Source organism: Microcaecilia unicolor, chromosome 3 (assembly GCF_901765095.1).
Source record: "Microcaecilia unicolor chromosome 3, aMicUni1.1, whole genome shotgun sequence".
In the NCBI taxonomy this organism is placed as follows: Eukaryota; Metazoa; Chordata; class Amphibia; order Gymnophiona; family Siphonopidae; genus Microcaecilia; species Microcaecilia unicolor.
The window spans coordinates 323785235-323797409 of record NC_044033.1 but is presented as its reverse complement, the minus strand read 5'-3'; the positions used below and the strand labels follow the sequence as shown (position 1 = coordinate 323797409).

The following is a 12175-nucleotide window of genomic DNA, read 5'->3' as shown; positions in this document are numbered from 1 at the left end:
GCATGCACCCTTGTCCTAGTATGTTTAGAAAGCGTAAACAGGCGCTCCACATCGACCCGTGCCATTCCACTCATTATCTTATAGACCTCTATCATATCTCCCCTCAACCGCCTTTTCTAGCTGAAGAGCCCCAGCCTCTTCAGCCTATCCTGATAGGGAAGCCGTCCCATCCCTTGTATCATCTTTGTCGCCCTTCTCTGCAGAGCTCAGGTGAATAAAAACATTTACTTTCACTTTTATATACTTTGTGTGGCTGAGTTATTCCAGGCCCACCCATAACTCTTGGCCAGGGCCTCACAGGGTGTTCATATGAGTATTCTGACTATTTAAGCACATGCTTTATTGAATACTATCAGGTGTCTAATGGCTACATTTAAGTGTACCCATTTAAACCTGCCATAGAGCGAGCATAAGTGTCGACACCCTAAATTTAGGCACCTAATTGCTGACTTATACTAGTATTCTATAACAGATTAGGGGACGATGCTCAAAGCCTGGGCTCTAAAGCCCACAACACAAACCCCATAGCACAGCAGCGCAGAAAACTACCTAACCAATGCTTAAAGCAAATAACTTTCAAATTTTATGTGTAGATAATTCACTTTATTAAACCAAAAACAAGGGGAGGAACATGCCTGGCACATGCACACAAAAGGTTTGCTGTAAGGGTGACTTTTGTGTGCATGCCCAGACAAAACCAGAAATGCAAGCATATATCAGCGCTGTTTTATGCCTTTAAATATGAGCTTTTCAAAAATTTGATTGCACCTGAATTTTTGAAAGGCTAATATTTAACGAGGTGTTTACAGAAGAAAAGTCTAGAGAAGGACCTCAGTTGACTGACAAAGGTATATATTAGGAATGGATCACACCGTTTACAGAAGAAAGTGTTTATAAACAACTTGAAAAACTAAAAGTGGTCAAAGACATGGGACTGGAAGAGGGAGCTCAGAGAAGTTTGTTATTAAATATAATCCTTGGAGACAGGAGAGCTTCCAGGGGGATTGGAGAAGAGTCAACGTAGTCACTCTTCAGAAAAGTGGTAATAGAGAAGAAGTTGGAAATTAGAGGCCAGTAAGCCTTGCTTTGGTGGCTGGAAAAATAATGGAAGCTCTGCTGAAGAAAAGAAAAGTAAACTATGTGGAATCCAATGGGTTACAAGATCTGAGACAAAGGAAAATCGTGCCAAACAAACCTGATTGATTTCTTTGACTGGGTGATCAGAGACCAGAGAATTGGATCAAGGACATGCGCTAGATGTAGTCTACATGGATTTCAGCAAAGCTTTGACACAGTTCCTCATAGGAGGCTAATCAATAAACTGAATATCCTGCGTGTGTCCCGTGCAGGGTCTGTCAGACAAGGCAACAGTGGTTGCATACGTGAACAGATGGGAGAACAAAGAGCATGCGCCTGGCACAGGAGGCGCAGCTCCTATGCCACTGGATGGAATTGAACCTGACTCTGCTTTCGGTGCTGCACCTTGTGGGGTCTGCGAATGTGCAGGTGGACTTCCTCAGTCGGAACATTTTGGGCCTGGGTGAATTGGAACTTTCATTGCAGGCATTTGAACAGATCACAGACCCACAAGGGGATACCGGTGATGGATCTCATGGCCAGCAGGGCCAATGCAAAAGTATCCCGATTCTTCAGTAGAGGAAGGGAGTTCGGTTCAGAGAGGATCGATGCCCTGCTTCAAAGTTGGACCTTGGAGCTGACTGAAGTTAGGACCCAAAGTGGTGAACTGGATTAGAAATTGGTTGACTGACACATGACAGAGGGTGGTGGTAAATTGAATTTGCCCGGAGGAAAGTAAGGTGAGTATTGGTGGGCCTCAGTGATCACTACCAGGGCTGGTTCTTCTCATTATATTTGTAAGTGACATTGCTGAAGGGTTAAAAGGAGAAAGTGTGTCTTTTAACAGAGTGGACACACCAGAGGGAATAGAAAACATGAGAAGAGATCTGCAAACGTTAGAAGAATAGTCTAATGTTTGGCAGTTAAAATTTAATGCGAAGTGCAGAGTGAAGCACTTGGGGAGTAAAAATCTAAAGCAGATGTATATGCTAGGGAGGGAGAAGCTGATATGCACAGACCAGGAGAGGGACTTTGGGGTGATAATGACGGGATCTCAAGGCTGCAAAACAATGTGACAAAGTGGTGGCCGTAGCCAGAAGGATGCTGGGCTGCATATAGAGAAGAAACACCATCAGAAAAAGGGAGGCGTTAATGCCCTTGTACAAATCGTTAGTAGAGGAGATATCATGCTAAGGACATAAGAAGACTTGAAGTGGTCCAGAGGATGACAACGATATCATCAGGATTCTGCTAGGAGACATATGAGAAAGAGACTTGAAGACCTGAATATGTGTACCTTAGCGGAAAGAAGGAAATATGATACAGATGTTTAAATACTTGAATGGTATTAATCTCCAAACAAATTCTACGTATTGTGTACAACATTCATATGCTATGAGTTGGGTCAGTGGGGGAGAGGAAGACATCGTATGGTGGAACTTAGCAAGTACAAAGTTGTGATAATACTATTGGACTGTTGCTTCAATAATTCTTTGATAATGAGTGTGATTGTTAGGCAGACTGGATGGACCACACAGGTCTTTATCTGCCATTGTTTACAATGTTAAGTGCAGAAATCCAGCTCCAGTGTGTGCTCTCACTTTTGCTTTTGCTCAGACTCGCACATGTTTGTTTCTCACTGTCAGTGCTTAGATGGTGCACGGGCTTCCTTCTGCTTCCAAAAGAAGACAGTTGAATGTGAGAAGTTGACAAGAAATCCTCTCCCCAGTAACGCACAATAACATGTGTGCAAATCAAGGGCTAACAGCTTCATAGCGCTGGTGTTAGTTTGGGGAATCGGCCCCTAGGCACACACATTTGCTATTGTAGAATACTAGCTTTAGCGCCCTTTATAGAATTGACCCTTATTAGATTTATATGTGTAATGCCCATTAGAGTCTTCATTTGTCTAGTACAGTGGACACCAGTGGTGTAGCTAGGGGGAGGCCCCTAACCCCCGCCAACTGAAGCGTTTGTCCAGCGCTGGTCTCTGGCTCTCCGCCGCATTGCCTGCCCTGCTCTTCCTCACACGTCGCTTGCATGCTCGTTTTAGTGAAACTAAGCATGCTAGACATAAGACCATAAAAGCGGTCATACTGGGTCAGACCAATGGTCCATCTAGCCCAGTATTCTGTTTTCCAAACAGTGGCCAAGCCAGGTCATAAGTACCTGGCAGAAACCCAAATCCAAATTGTGGCAACACTCCATACTACAAATCCCAATTTCATTAAAATGAGTGTGTATGCCATGTGAGGGGAAGTTAGCGCAAGGGCAGGCAATGTGGCAGAGGCCAGCACTGGACAAATGCTTCATCTGGCGGGGGTTGGGGGACCCCCGCCAGCCAAGGTATGTGAGGCAGCGGCGAGGGGAGGGAGCGATGGGGAGGTGAGCCAAATTGTGCCCCCCCCCCAACTTTGGCCTCTGCCCCCCCCCCCCCCCCCCCCCACACACACACACATTAAGGTCTGGCTATGCCACTGGTTGGCACATGTGTTCCTGCTTGTGTCAATTTTGCATTTAGTTTCTGTTGCTTAGATTTGGAGGCCAGGGAGATGATTGGTCTCTGGTCATCTTCCCTTTCTTTTGTACTCTGCTGTATTCGGACATTTTTTTAAACTTGACTCAGAACCATTTGTATACGACATGATCAGAGGAGTAGCCAGGTGGGTTGCCAGGGGAGCGACCACTCCCCCAAATGGACTTCCAACAGCGCCGGCGCCTATTTTTCATGTGATCTGCTCTCTGCTTCCCCTGACACCTCAACCTGGCTACGCTTCTGCATATGATCACTGGTTTGTAACACACTCTGTGCACCTATTTTCTGGGCAGATCTGCTGACAGAAAATTGTTAAGATAAGATATTTGTACAAACACATGCAGGAACAGGAGCATTGCTTGCTTCATTTTATCTGTTGGACATCCAAGGTGAGGTCTGTAGCCTTACACCAGCTAATAATCTTGCCCTTGATGTAGCTGGTATCGCAGTCGAAACCTGGCCATGTTGGGCACAGATGTTTGAATTCCTGGAAGCTTTTAGTTAACACTGTTTTTTCTGCCTCTTTGTTTTATCTTGCTGGATTTGGTGGACTGCTGCTGTGTTGTTTTCTGAGAAAATTATTAAAGAGAAAAATTTCATTTTGGGGGCTATTCTTTGTAACCACCTATAAATATCTATATATCTATCTATGAAGTTATGCATGGAGATTGGAGGAATGTGCTAATATGAGAACTAGCAGTCTTACAGTGTAAGTCCCCCCCCCCCCCCCACCCCACTGTTGTGTTCATGATATATCAATTTTAAAATAACTCAGGGACTCAGATGGTGTTAGTACATTTATATCAGGCAAATCTCATAAACATTCCTTATTCCAACCTTCTCCCCCCAGATCATCATTTGCTGTGTTACTTTCGGGCTCATTTTCAAAAGAGAAAAACATCCAAAAAGTGGCATAAGTCTGCATTTGGACGTTTTTCTCACAAAAACATCCAAATCAGTATTTTCAAAACCTATTTTTATACGTTTTTCTCTGAAGTCCACCAGAAGTGTGTCCAAATCTCAAGGGGACGTGTGAGGGGCGTGTTCAGGGCGGAACTTGGCCATTCCTAAGACTTAGACGGTTTTCAGCCATAATGGAACAAAACAAAACCGTCTAGGACTAAAACTTAGACATTTTGAGCTAGACCTGTTTTTATTATAAATAATCACAAAAAAGTGCCCTAAATAACCAGATGACCACTGGAAGGAATCAGGAATGACCTCCCCTTATTCCCCCAGTGGTCACTAACCCCCTCCCACCCCCCAAAAATGTGACGAAAAACATTACTTACCAGCCTCTATGCCAGGCTCAGATCTTATACTCAGGTCCATTAGAACAGCATGCAGGTCCCTGGAGTTGTCTAGTGTTGGGTGCAGTGCACTGCAGACAGGTGGACCCAGGCTCCTACCTCCCCCTACCTGTTATACTTGTGGAGGAAACTGTGAGCCCTCCAAAACTCACCAGAAACCCACTGTATCCACATATAGGTGCCCCCTTCACCTGTAAGGGCTATGGTAGTGGTGTACAATTGGGGATAGTGGGTTTTGGGGGGCTCAGCACACAAGCTAAGGGAGCAGTGGTGAGATGTGTACCTGGGAGCATTTTATGAAGTCCACTGCAGTGCCCCCTAGGGTGCCCTGCTGCTGTCCTGGGATGTCAGGGGGACCAGTCTACTAAAAATGCTGGTTCCTCCTATATCCCAATGGCTTGATTTTGTGCGTTTTGCATTTGGACGTTTTTGATTTTTTTTTTTTTTTCGAAAATGGACCAAAAAACAAAGTGTCCAAATCACAAAACATTGTTCGGAACAGTATTTTCGAAAACAAAAGATAGGCGTTTTTCTTTTTTGAAAATGACCTTCTTTCCTATTCGGATTTTGGACGTTTTTTGCAAAACGTCCAAAGTCGGACTTAGACGTCATATCGAAAATGCCCCTCTATCAGACTTATTTTCGAAAGAGAAGGACGCCCATCTTTCAACACAAATCGCAAGATGGGCGTCCTTCTCACAGGGTCGCCCAAATCGGCATAATCGAAAGCCGATTTTGGGCATCCTCAACTGCTTTCTGTCATGGGGACGACCAACGTTCACGGGGGTGTGTCGGAGGGATAGCGAAGGCGGTACTTGGGCATGCCTAACACATGGGCATCCTTGACCAATAATGGAAAAAAGAAGGGCGTCCCTGATGAACACTTGGACGACTTTACCTAGTCCTTTTTTTCTTACGACCAAGACACAAAAATGTGCCCTAAATGACCAGATGACCCCAGTGGTCACTAAATATTTTTCCAGCCTCTATGCCAGCCTCAAATATCATACCCAGCTCCATGACAGCAGTATGCAGGTCCCTGGAGCAGTTTTAGTGGGTGCAGTGCACTTCAGGCAGGCAGACCCAGGCCCATCCCCCCTCCCCCATCTGTTACACTTGTGGTGGTAAATGTGCGCCCTTCAAAACCCACCAGAAACCCACTGTACCCACATGTAGGTGCCCCCCTTTAACCCTTAGGGGTATGGTTGTGGTGTACAGTTGTGGGGAGTGGGTTTGGGGGGCTCAGCACACAAGGTAAGGGAGCTATGCACCTAGGAGCAATTTCTGAAATCCACTGCAGTGCCCCCTAGGGTGCCTGGTTGGTGTCTTGGTATGTCAGGGGGACCAGTGCACTACGAATGCTGGCTCCTCTCACGACCAAATGGCTTGGATCTGGTTGTTTCTGAGATGGGCGCCCTCGGTTGCCATCGCCGAAAATCGGGGGCAACCATCTCTAAGGTCGACCTAAATTTCACGATTTGGGCATCCCCGACCGTATTATCGAAACAAAAGATGGACGCTCATCTTGTTTTGATAATACGGGTTTCCCCGCCCCTTCACGGGGACGTCCTGCGATGACATCCTCAGGAAAACTTGGGCGCCCCTTTCAGTTATGCCCCTCTATGTATGTTAGATTGATTATTGTACGTAATACTATTAGCAGTTCCAAATGAAAACTAGCAAAAAATTATGTTGGAGCTATTAGTCCAGTCTAGAGTGTGCTGTAGGACTTAGTTACCTACCCAGTCTGTTTTGATTAAGCCTTGATGAGGTAATTGTATGCTATAGATCTCCTCCACTGATATACCACAATGTTCTTTGACAGTGGATCATAAGCGTATCAGCTGGCCTCCATGTGCCCTGCGGTGAACTGTGTTAGTGTTACCCCTTTCTCTGCAACAGAATCCCTCATCAAATCAATAACTGGGCTTGATATCAACTTCAAATTCATTAGCAACTGATCCATGGCGAGAAGAGGGTACATTGCCAACATAAGTGGTGGCCGCAAATTACTTTATTCATAGTTATTACCCAACTGCTGCAGCCTTGAAGATCCCCACTTCTGTTTCATAGTCATGTCATCAGATGACCCTATCCAGGCCTCATGTGTAAGAGCTAGGCCTGCATTCTTACTGATAAACACAATTGAGCCTTCTGGACAGAGGCATAGCCAGGTTTTGATATTGGGGGGAAGCAGACTTTTGTAAAATAGGCACCAGTGTGAGGCTGAAGGACCAAGAGACAGGGCGGGGTTAAAATCCGCATAGGCATTGGTGGTCGCTAACTCCAATTTTTGAGGAGGCTAAAGTGTGGTGGTGTGAGAGTGGGGTGGGATGGGGTGTGGCAGGTCAAGTTTAAATTCTTAGGTTGACGACACCTTTCTCAGCAGTAAAGGAACAGCCGGGCTACTTTTGACCACAGCAGGGATGGACCCCTTCACTATGTCATTGTGGTGCAGGTGCACTGGCTGTATCCCCCAGCCCCCCCCCCCCCCCCCCAGTACCACTGTTACTGATAATGCTGGGCAGTGGTTGACTACTACTTTGTCATTAACTACATAGTTAAATTACTTTTCAGTAGCTAATCCAAAAAGTTTAACCACTCAAGAAAAGGTGGTAGTTGCTCAATAGTTAAACTACATTTAAAATAGTTAACAAAAAAATCTCATTAGGGTTTTTAAGTTCTTCTGCACTGCTTACTTACTCACTTACTAACACCCCCTCCCCCAACCCGCAATGAAGCCTGCAGACTTGGGCTAGGACTTCTGGAGTTAATTATCTGGCAAGCATAGTCTACGTGGAAGCAATTTTTTTTTTCTTTTATATCAGTACTCAAACAATTACAGTGAATTGCAGAATAACACACAGTTGTTGTTGTTATTATTGTTATTGCTTTTTAAATGAGATTTTTAGGAGCTAGAGTTTTAATTAGAACAGGAGGGTGTGCATGTATTTGCTAGAGATAAATTGCTAACTGTGTTCAGCACATGCTTCAGATGAGTATAAGACATTAAATGACACAGAACCCAGAAGACATTCAAACATCAAAGCCTGTTTTGTTGCTATCAGCAAGTTCTTTAATGGCTCTATAACCCTAAATGCTGTCTGTGCATTACTGAGTGGGAGTAATGAGCTTTAGTTAAGAGGTGAGGGCGTGGGGGGGAGAGAGAGTAAAGTAAATCAAGATACTAACTTCTACTTTTTTTCTTTCTCTTTAAACAAAATACTTTGCTGCCTTACACCCAACAATCTTGCCATTTTTCCATTTCTAGGTTAATAAGAATAAGAAATGGAGAGAGATGGCAAGCAACCTGAATGTCGGCACTTCGAGTAGTGCAGCCAGCTCGCTGAAAAAGCAGTACATCCAATGCTTGTTCGCCTTTGAGTGCAAGATTGAGCGAGGGGAGGAGCCCCCTCCAGAGGTCTTCAGCTCCGGAGATACAAAGAAACAGCCTAAGATTCAGCCGCCATCTCCTGGTAAGGAGAGGAACTGTACCTTCCTTTCATATGTACACAAATCAAAACTGTTCATATAGAAGAAACGAGCGATAAACTGAAGAGAACCCATCCTGTTGTCTTCCTCAAATGTTTCATGAGCAGTCACTACTAGTCAGGGGCAAATTATCTGAATATTTAAAAATTAGTCTGGAGGAAACAGTTCTGTGTTAAGTTCTATGTACATCAGTGTGTGTGCTTTCCTGATGTGCTTAGATTTTTTCCATTCCATTGTGCTTACATTCATTTAGATGCTATTGGTCTTATAGGTAGGCTTTTTTTTGTCAAAAATGAATCCTTGCAACCACAACCCATCTTTATTCTTCAAGCGTGATTGCTTTTCACATATTTCTCTTACCAACATTAATCACCTTTGGACTGGTGATTATTGTCCTGGTAAATAGGAAGACTGACTTTCCTGTCAGCAAGCCTTTGTGAGCAGAGAACCTGAGCTGGCTTCCTTTCAAGAATCTTCATATGTGATGTCAAAGAGAGCTTTTTCCCAGTGTTCCCTGCTCACCATCTTTACTAGCCCTAGGGAGGGGGGGGGTGCTCAGAGGCTTCCTCTGTCCAAGAGGATGTGAACTGACACTTGACAAGGTGGCTCTACTACTGTTCTGAATCCAGCCACAGGAACAACGTCTGAATCTCCCTCCTAGGGGCTCAGAGTTCTGCTTCAAAGATTTCTGTGATGGCCTGAGGAGCAGGGGTATGAGCATGGATCTCCTGCGAGTCACCTTTTTCTCTTCTTTTCTGGAGCCTCAGAGCCTCTTTGTATCAGGGTGCAAACGGTGGCATATGAGTCTTGTCTCCCCCAAAGCTGTCAGCCAGACTTTACTGCAAGAGTGCCTCATCCATGGTAAATAAACGTTCTTAATCATGTCTTTTATCTTCACAGACTCTGTGCTAGCAAACTCTTACAAAAGATGATCTTTTTATTATTATGATTGTATACCACTTTGATGTAGCATTGAAAGACAGTTAAGCATAAACATGAGAACTATAATTATTATTGTGACTCGGTAGAATAAAAGGTTTGATCTGTTTGTATTGGAGGGAGCAACTCTGTTCCTTGAGTACACAAACTGGTCAGCTTTTTAGGGGTTTTCCTGAAACCTGACTGGTTTCTACAACTACCCCAATCACTCTTCCTTCCTCTCTCTTCCCTTCCCTGATCGCTACACATTACTAACTGTATCTTTTTTAATAATTGGCTTTGAACTTTGGTATATTTTATCATTTGCGCTGACAGTGCCAACTTTGAAGAGATCCTGCAGGGCGGTTATAGATGCTGATTAGTTGCAAATCTGGCAGTATTATGTCCAGCACAAGCATGATGCTTGTTCAAAATTTCAAGTCCGTATCTTTGTTTGCATGGAAGTTGTTGCAGTGTGAATATTGGTCCAAATATGTTCCGATGAGTCGCGACCAATTTTGATGCACGCTTTGAGTCAACTTGTTTGACTGGGTTTTGCATACATAATGTTAAAATGTATTTCATCGGAATTAGCATCAAAAACTGTACAGGATTTGAATTTTTTAGCTATTCTTATAAATGTGTTTGGATTTTATTAGACCCCAAAAATGGCATTTTGGTAACTGTCGCGCGCTCATGAACTGACAACCTTTCAGAAAAGGGGGTCTAGATCTGCAACTATTGCAGTTAGAGACCTCAAATTTGGGGAAACTTCATTTAACACCTGACTCGCGCAACAGATTAAACTTGAACAAAATTGGAGAACATGATGGTGGGAACTTTTTTAAATTTTAGACCACTTGGCATGGAATGACCCATTGAGCACTTAAACAAAGACTCTTATAAAGATATGCAAAAGGTTTCCCTGTACAATAGGCCTAGAGCTCGGCCATTTATCCTGATAAGCGTGTGAGGTTAATGGGAGTAATATACACAGTGATAATTTTTTTCAAAAGGTAGTGCAGCTTGACTGAATCCTTCCAACTAAAGTGGTTGCAAAGAAAAATGTTGTAACTGAAAATATCTATACAGACTAAGGGACAAATTATATTTCTCTGGCAGAAATCTCCTTTCCTGAAAACTTTGACCATTTAACAACTTTGCAAAAAGTGGACAGGATTCCCAACTTTCTGAATACTTTCAGTGAAAGTATGGAACTCTTTGCTTTTAAATATACAGCAGTCTTCTAGTTATATTAATTTCAGTAAGATGCTGACATTTTGTTTATTTCACAAGTCCTATTTTTTTGTAATTTTGTACTGTTGTATGCTTATATTTTTGGTTTTGATGCTGTGTTTAGTTGTTTGATTGTTACCCGCCTTGAACCACCAGGGCTCTGGCAAGATATGAGTACTGAACATATCATAACATAACATAGCCCTTCCCAGATCTCTCACAAATTGTTATGCCAGAAAGGTTGTATAAGGAGTAAAGTGTGGAGATGCAAACTTGATTATAGTGTAATAGGTGAAAAATGTATCTATATTTTAGGCCTGATTACTTAAACCAGCCATAGAGCTGGTGTAAATACTCGCATCCAGATTATAAAATAGTAGAATGTACACGTATTGTTTAATAATGTCTGCAGGTAAAAGTTCATCCCGCCTATGCTCTACCCATGTGAAAACCCACCTGCAAAGCAAGCACCATTGAATATTGGGGTGTATTTACAATATAGCATGTGGCTGGAAAGTATTGAAAAACGTTAGCACTGCATTTGTATTGCATTGGAACTGAGTCATTGAGCTCTCTCTCTATATATATATATATTTTTTTTTATTTCCATTTTGCTCACACCTTTTTCAGTAGTAGCTCAAGGTGAATTACATTCAGGTATACTGGATATTTCTCTGTCCCAGGAGGGCTCACAATCTAAGTTTGTATCTGAGGCAATGGAGGGTTAAGTGACTTGCCCAAGATCACAAGGAGCAGCAGTGGGATTTGATCTGGATTGCAAGACCGGCGCTCTAGCCACTAGGCCACTCCTCCACTGTGTAATGAATTAAAAGAAAAGAGCCTTATGAAGAGGGAAAAAAGGCTCACTTTTAAATTAAGAGGCCCTTTTACTAACTGGCAGAAGGGCTAACACTGGTGTAGTGTGCGGCAAATTGGCCAGGACCCCAGCAGTAATTCTGGGTCTGCCATAAGCTGTTAATGTCACTAGAAAATAGATTTTATTTTCTAGCACGGGTGAGCGTGGAGTAAGCACTGCCCAGTTACTGCAGGAGCCTTCACCTAGGTGGTGCTAAGGGTTCCGGCTGTAAATGGCCGCGTGCCAGTTTTCTAAGTAGGGCAGAGCCATTTACTGCCTCTTTTGAAAAACAACTGCAGTAAAAGGTGGCCTGAGCGCCAGTGATGTAGCTAGGTGGGGCGCCAGGGTAGCGGCCGCTCCCTCAAACAGAGTTCTGCCGGCGCCTATTTTTTTCTCGTATTGCATTGAAAATGTGCGCCTGCGCTGGCGAAAGTCCGCTGTTGCGCCACTTTCGCTCCCCCCGCGCCATCAACCTGGCTCCACTTCTGCTCAGTGCGCAGCAATCCCACACGCCAGCTCTACCGTGGGCCACCTTTTACCGCTACTTGGTATAAGGGCCCCTAAATGGGAGGTTTTTTAAGCTAAGGATGTGTCAGTTGTGGGGCTGTTTGGCAATTATTGTCATAGGCCAGTTTGGTCACTGAAATCTTTTCCTGCTCCTATGTGAGTCAGTGTGAGTGGATAAGAATGTATTTGAACTGGAATTTCACATACGTTTGGCTAGAAAATGTTCTACATATATGCATTGCT

At 43.8% G+C, this 12175-nt stretch overlaps 1 protein-coding gene across 2 annotated transcripts in view; it reads left to right on the top strand.

Moving 5' to 3' along the window:
• Nucleotides 1–12175, top strand: part of LOC115466843 (AT-rich interactive domain-containing protein 1B-like) — a 1026314-nt gene that overhangs the window by 959203 nt on the left and 54936 nt on the right. For both annotated transcript variants that reach the window (XM_030198387.1, XM_030198389.1), the window contains one exon: nucleotides 8195–8399. In XM_030198387.1, the coding sequence (XP_030054247.1) occupies nucleotides 8195–8399 (205 nt within the window). The remainder of the gene's footprint in view (nucleotides 1–8194; nucleotides 8400–12175) is intronic.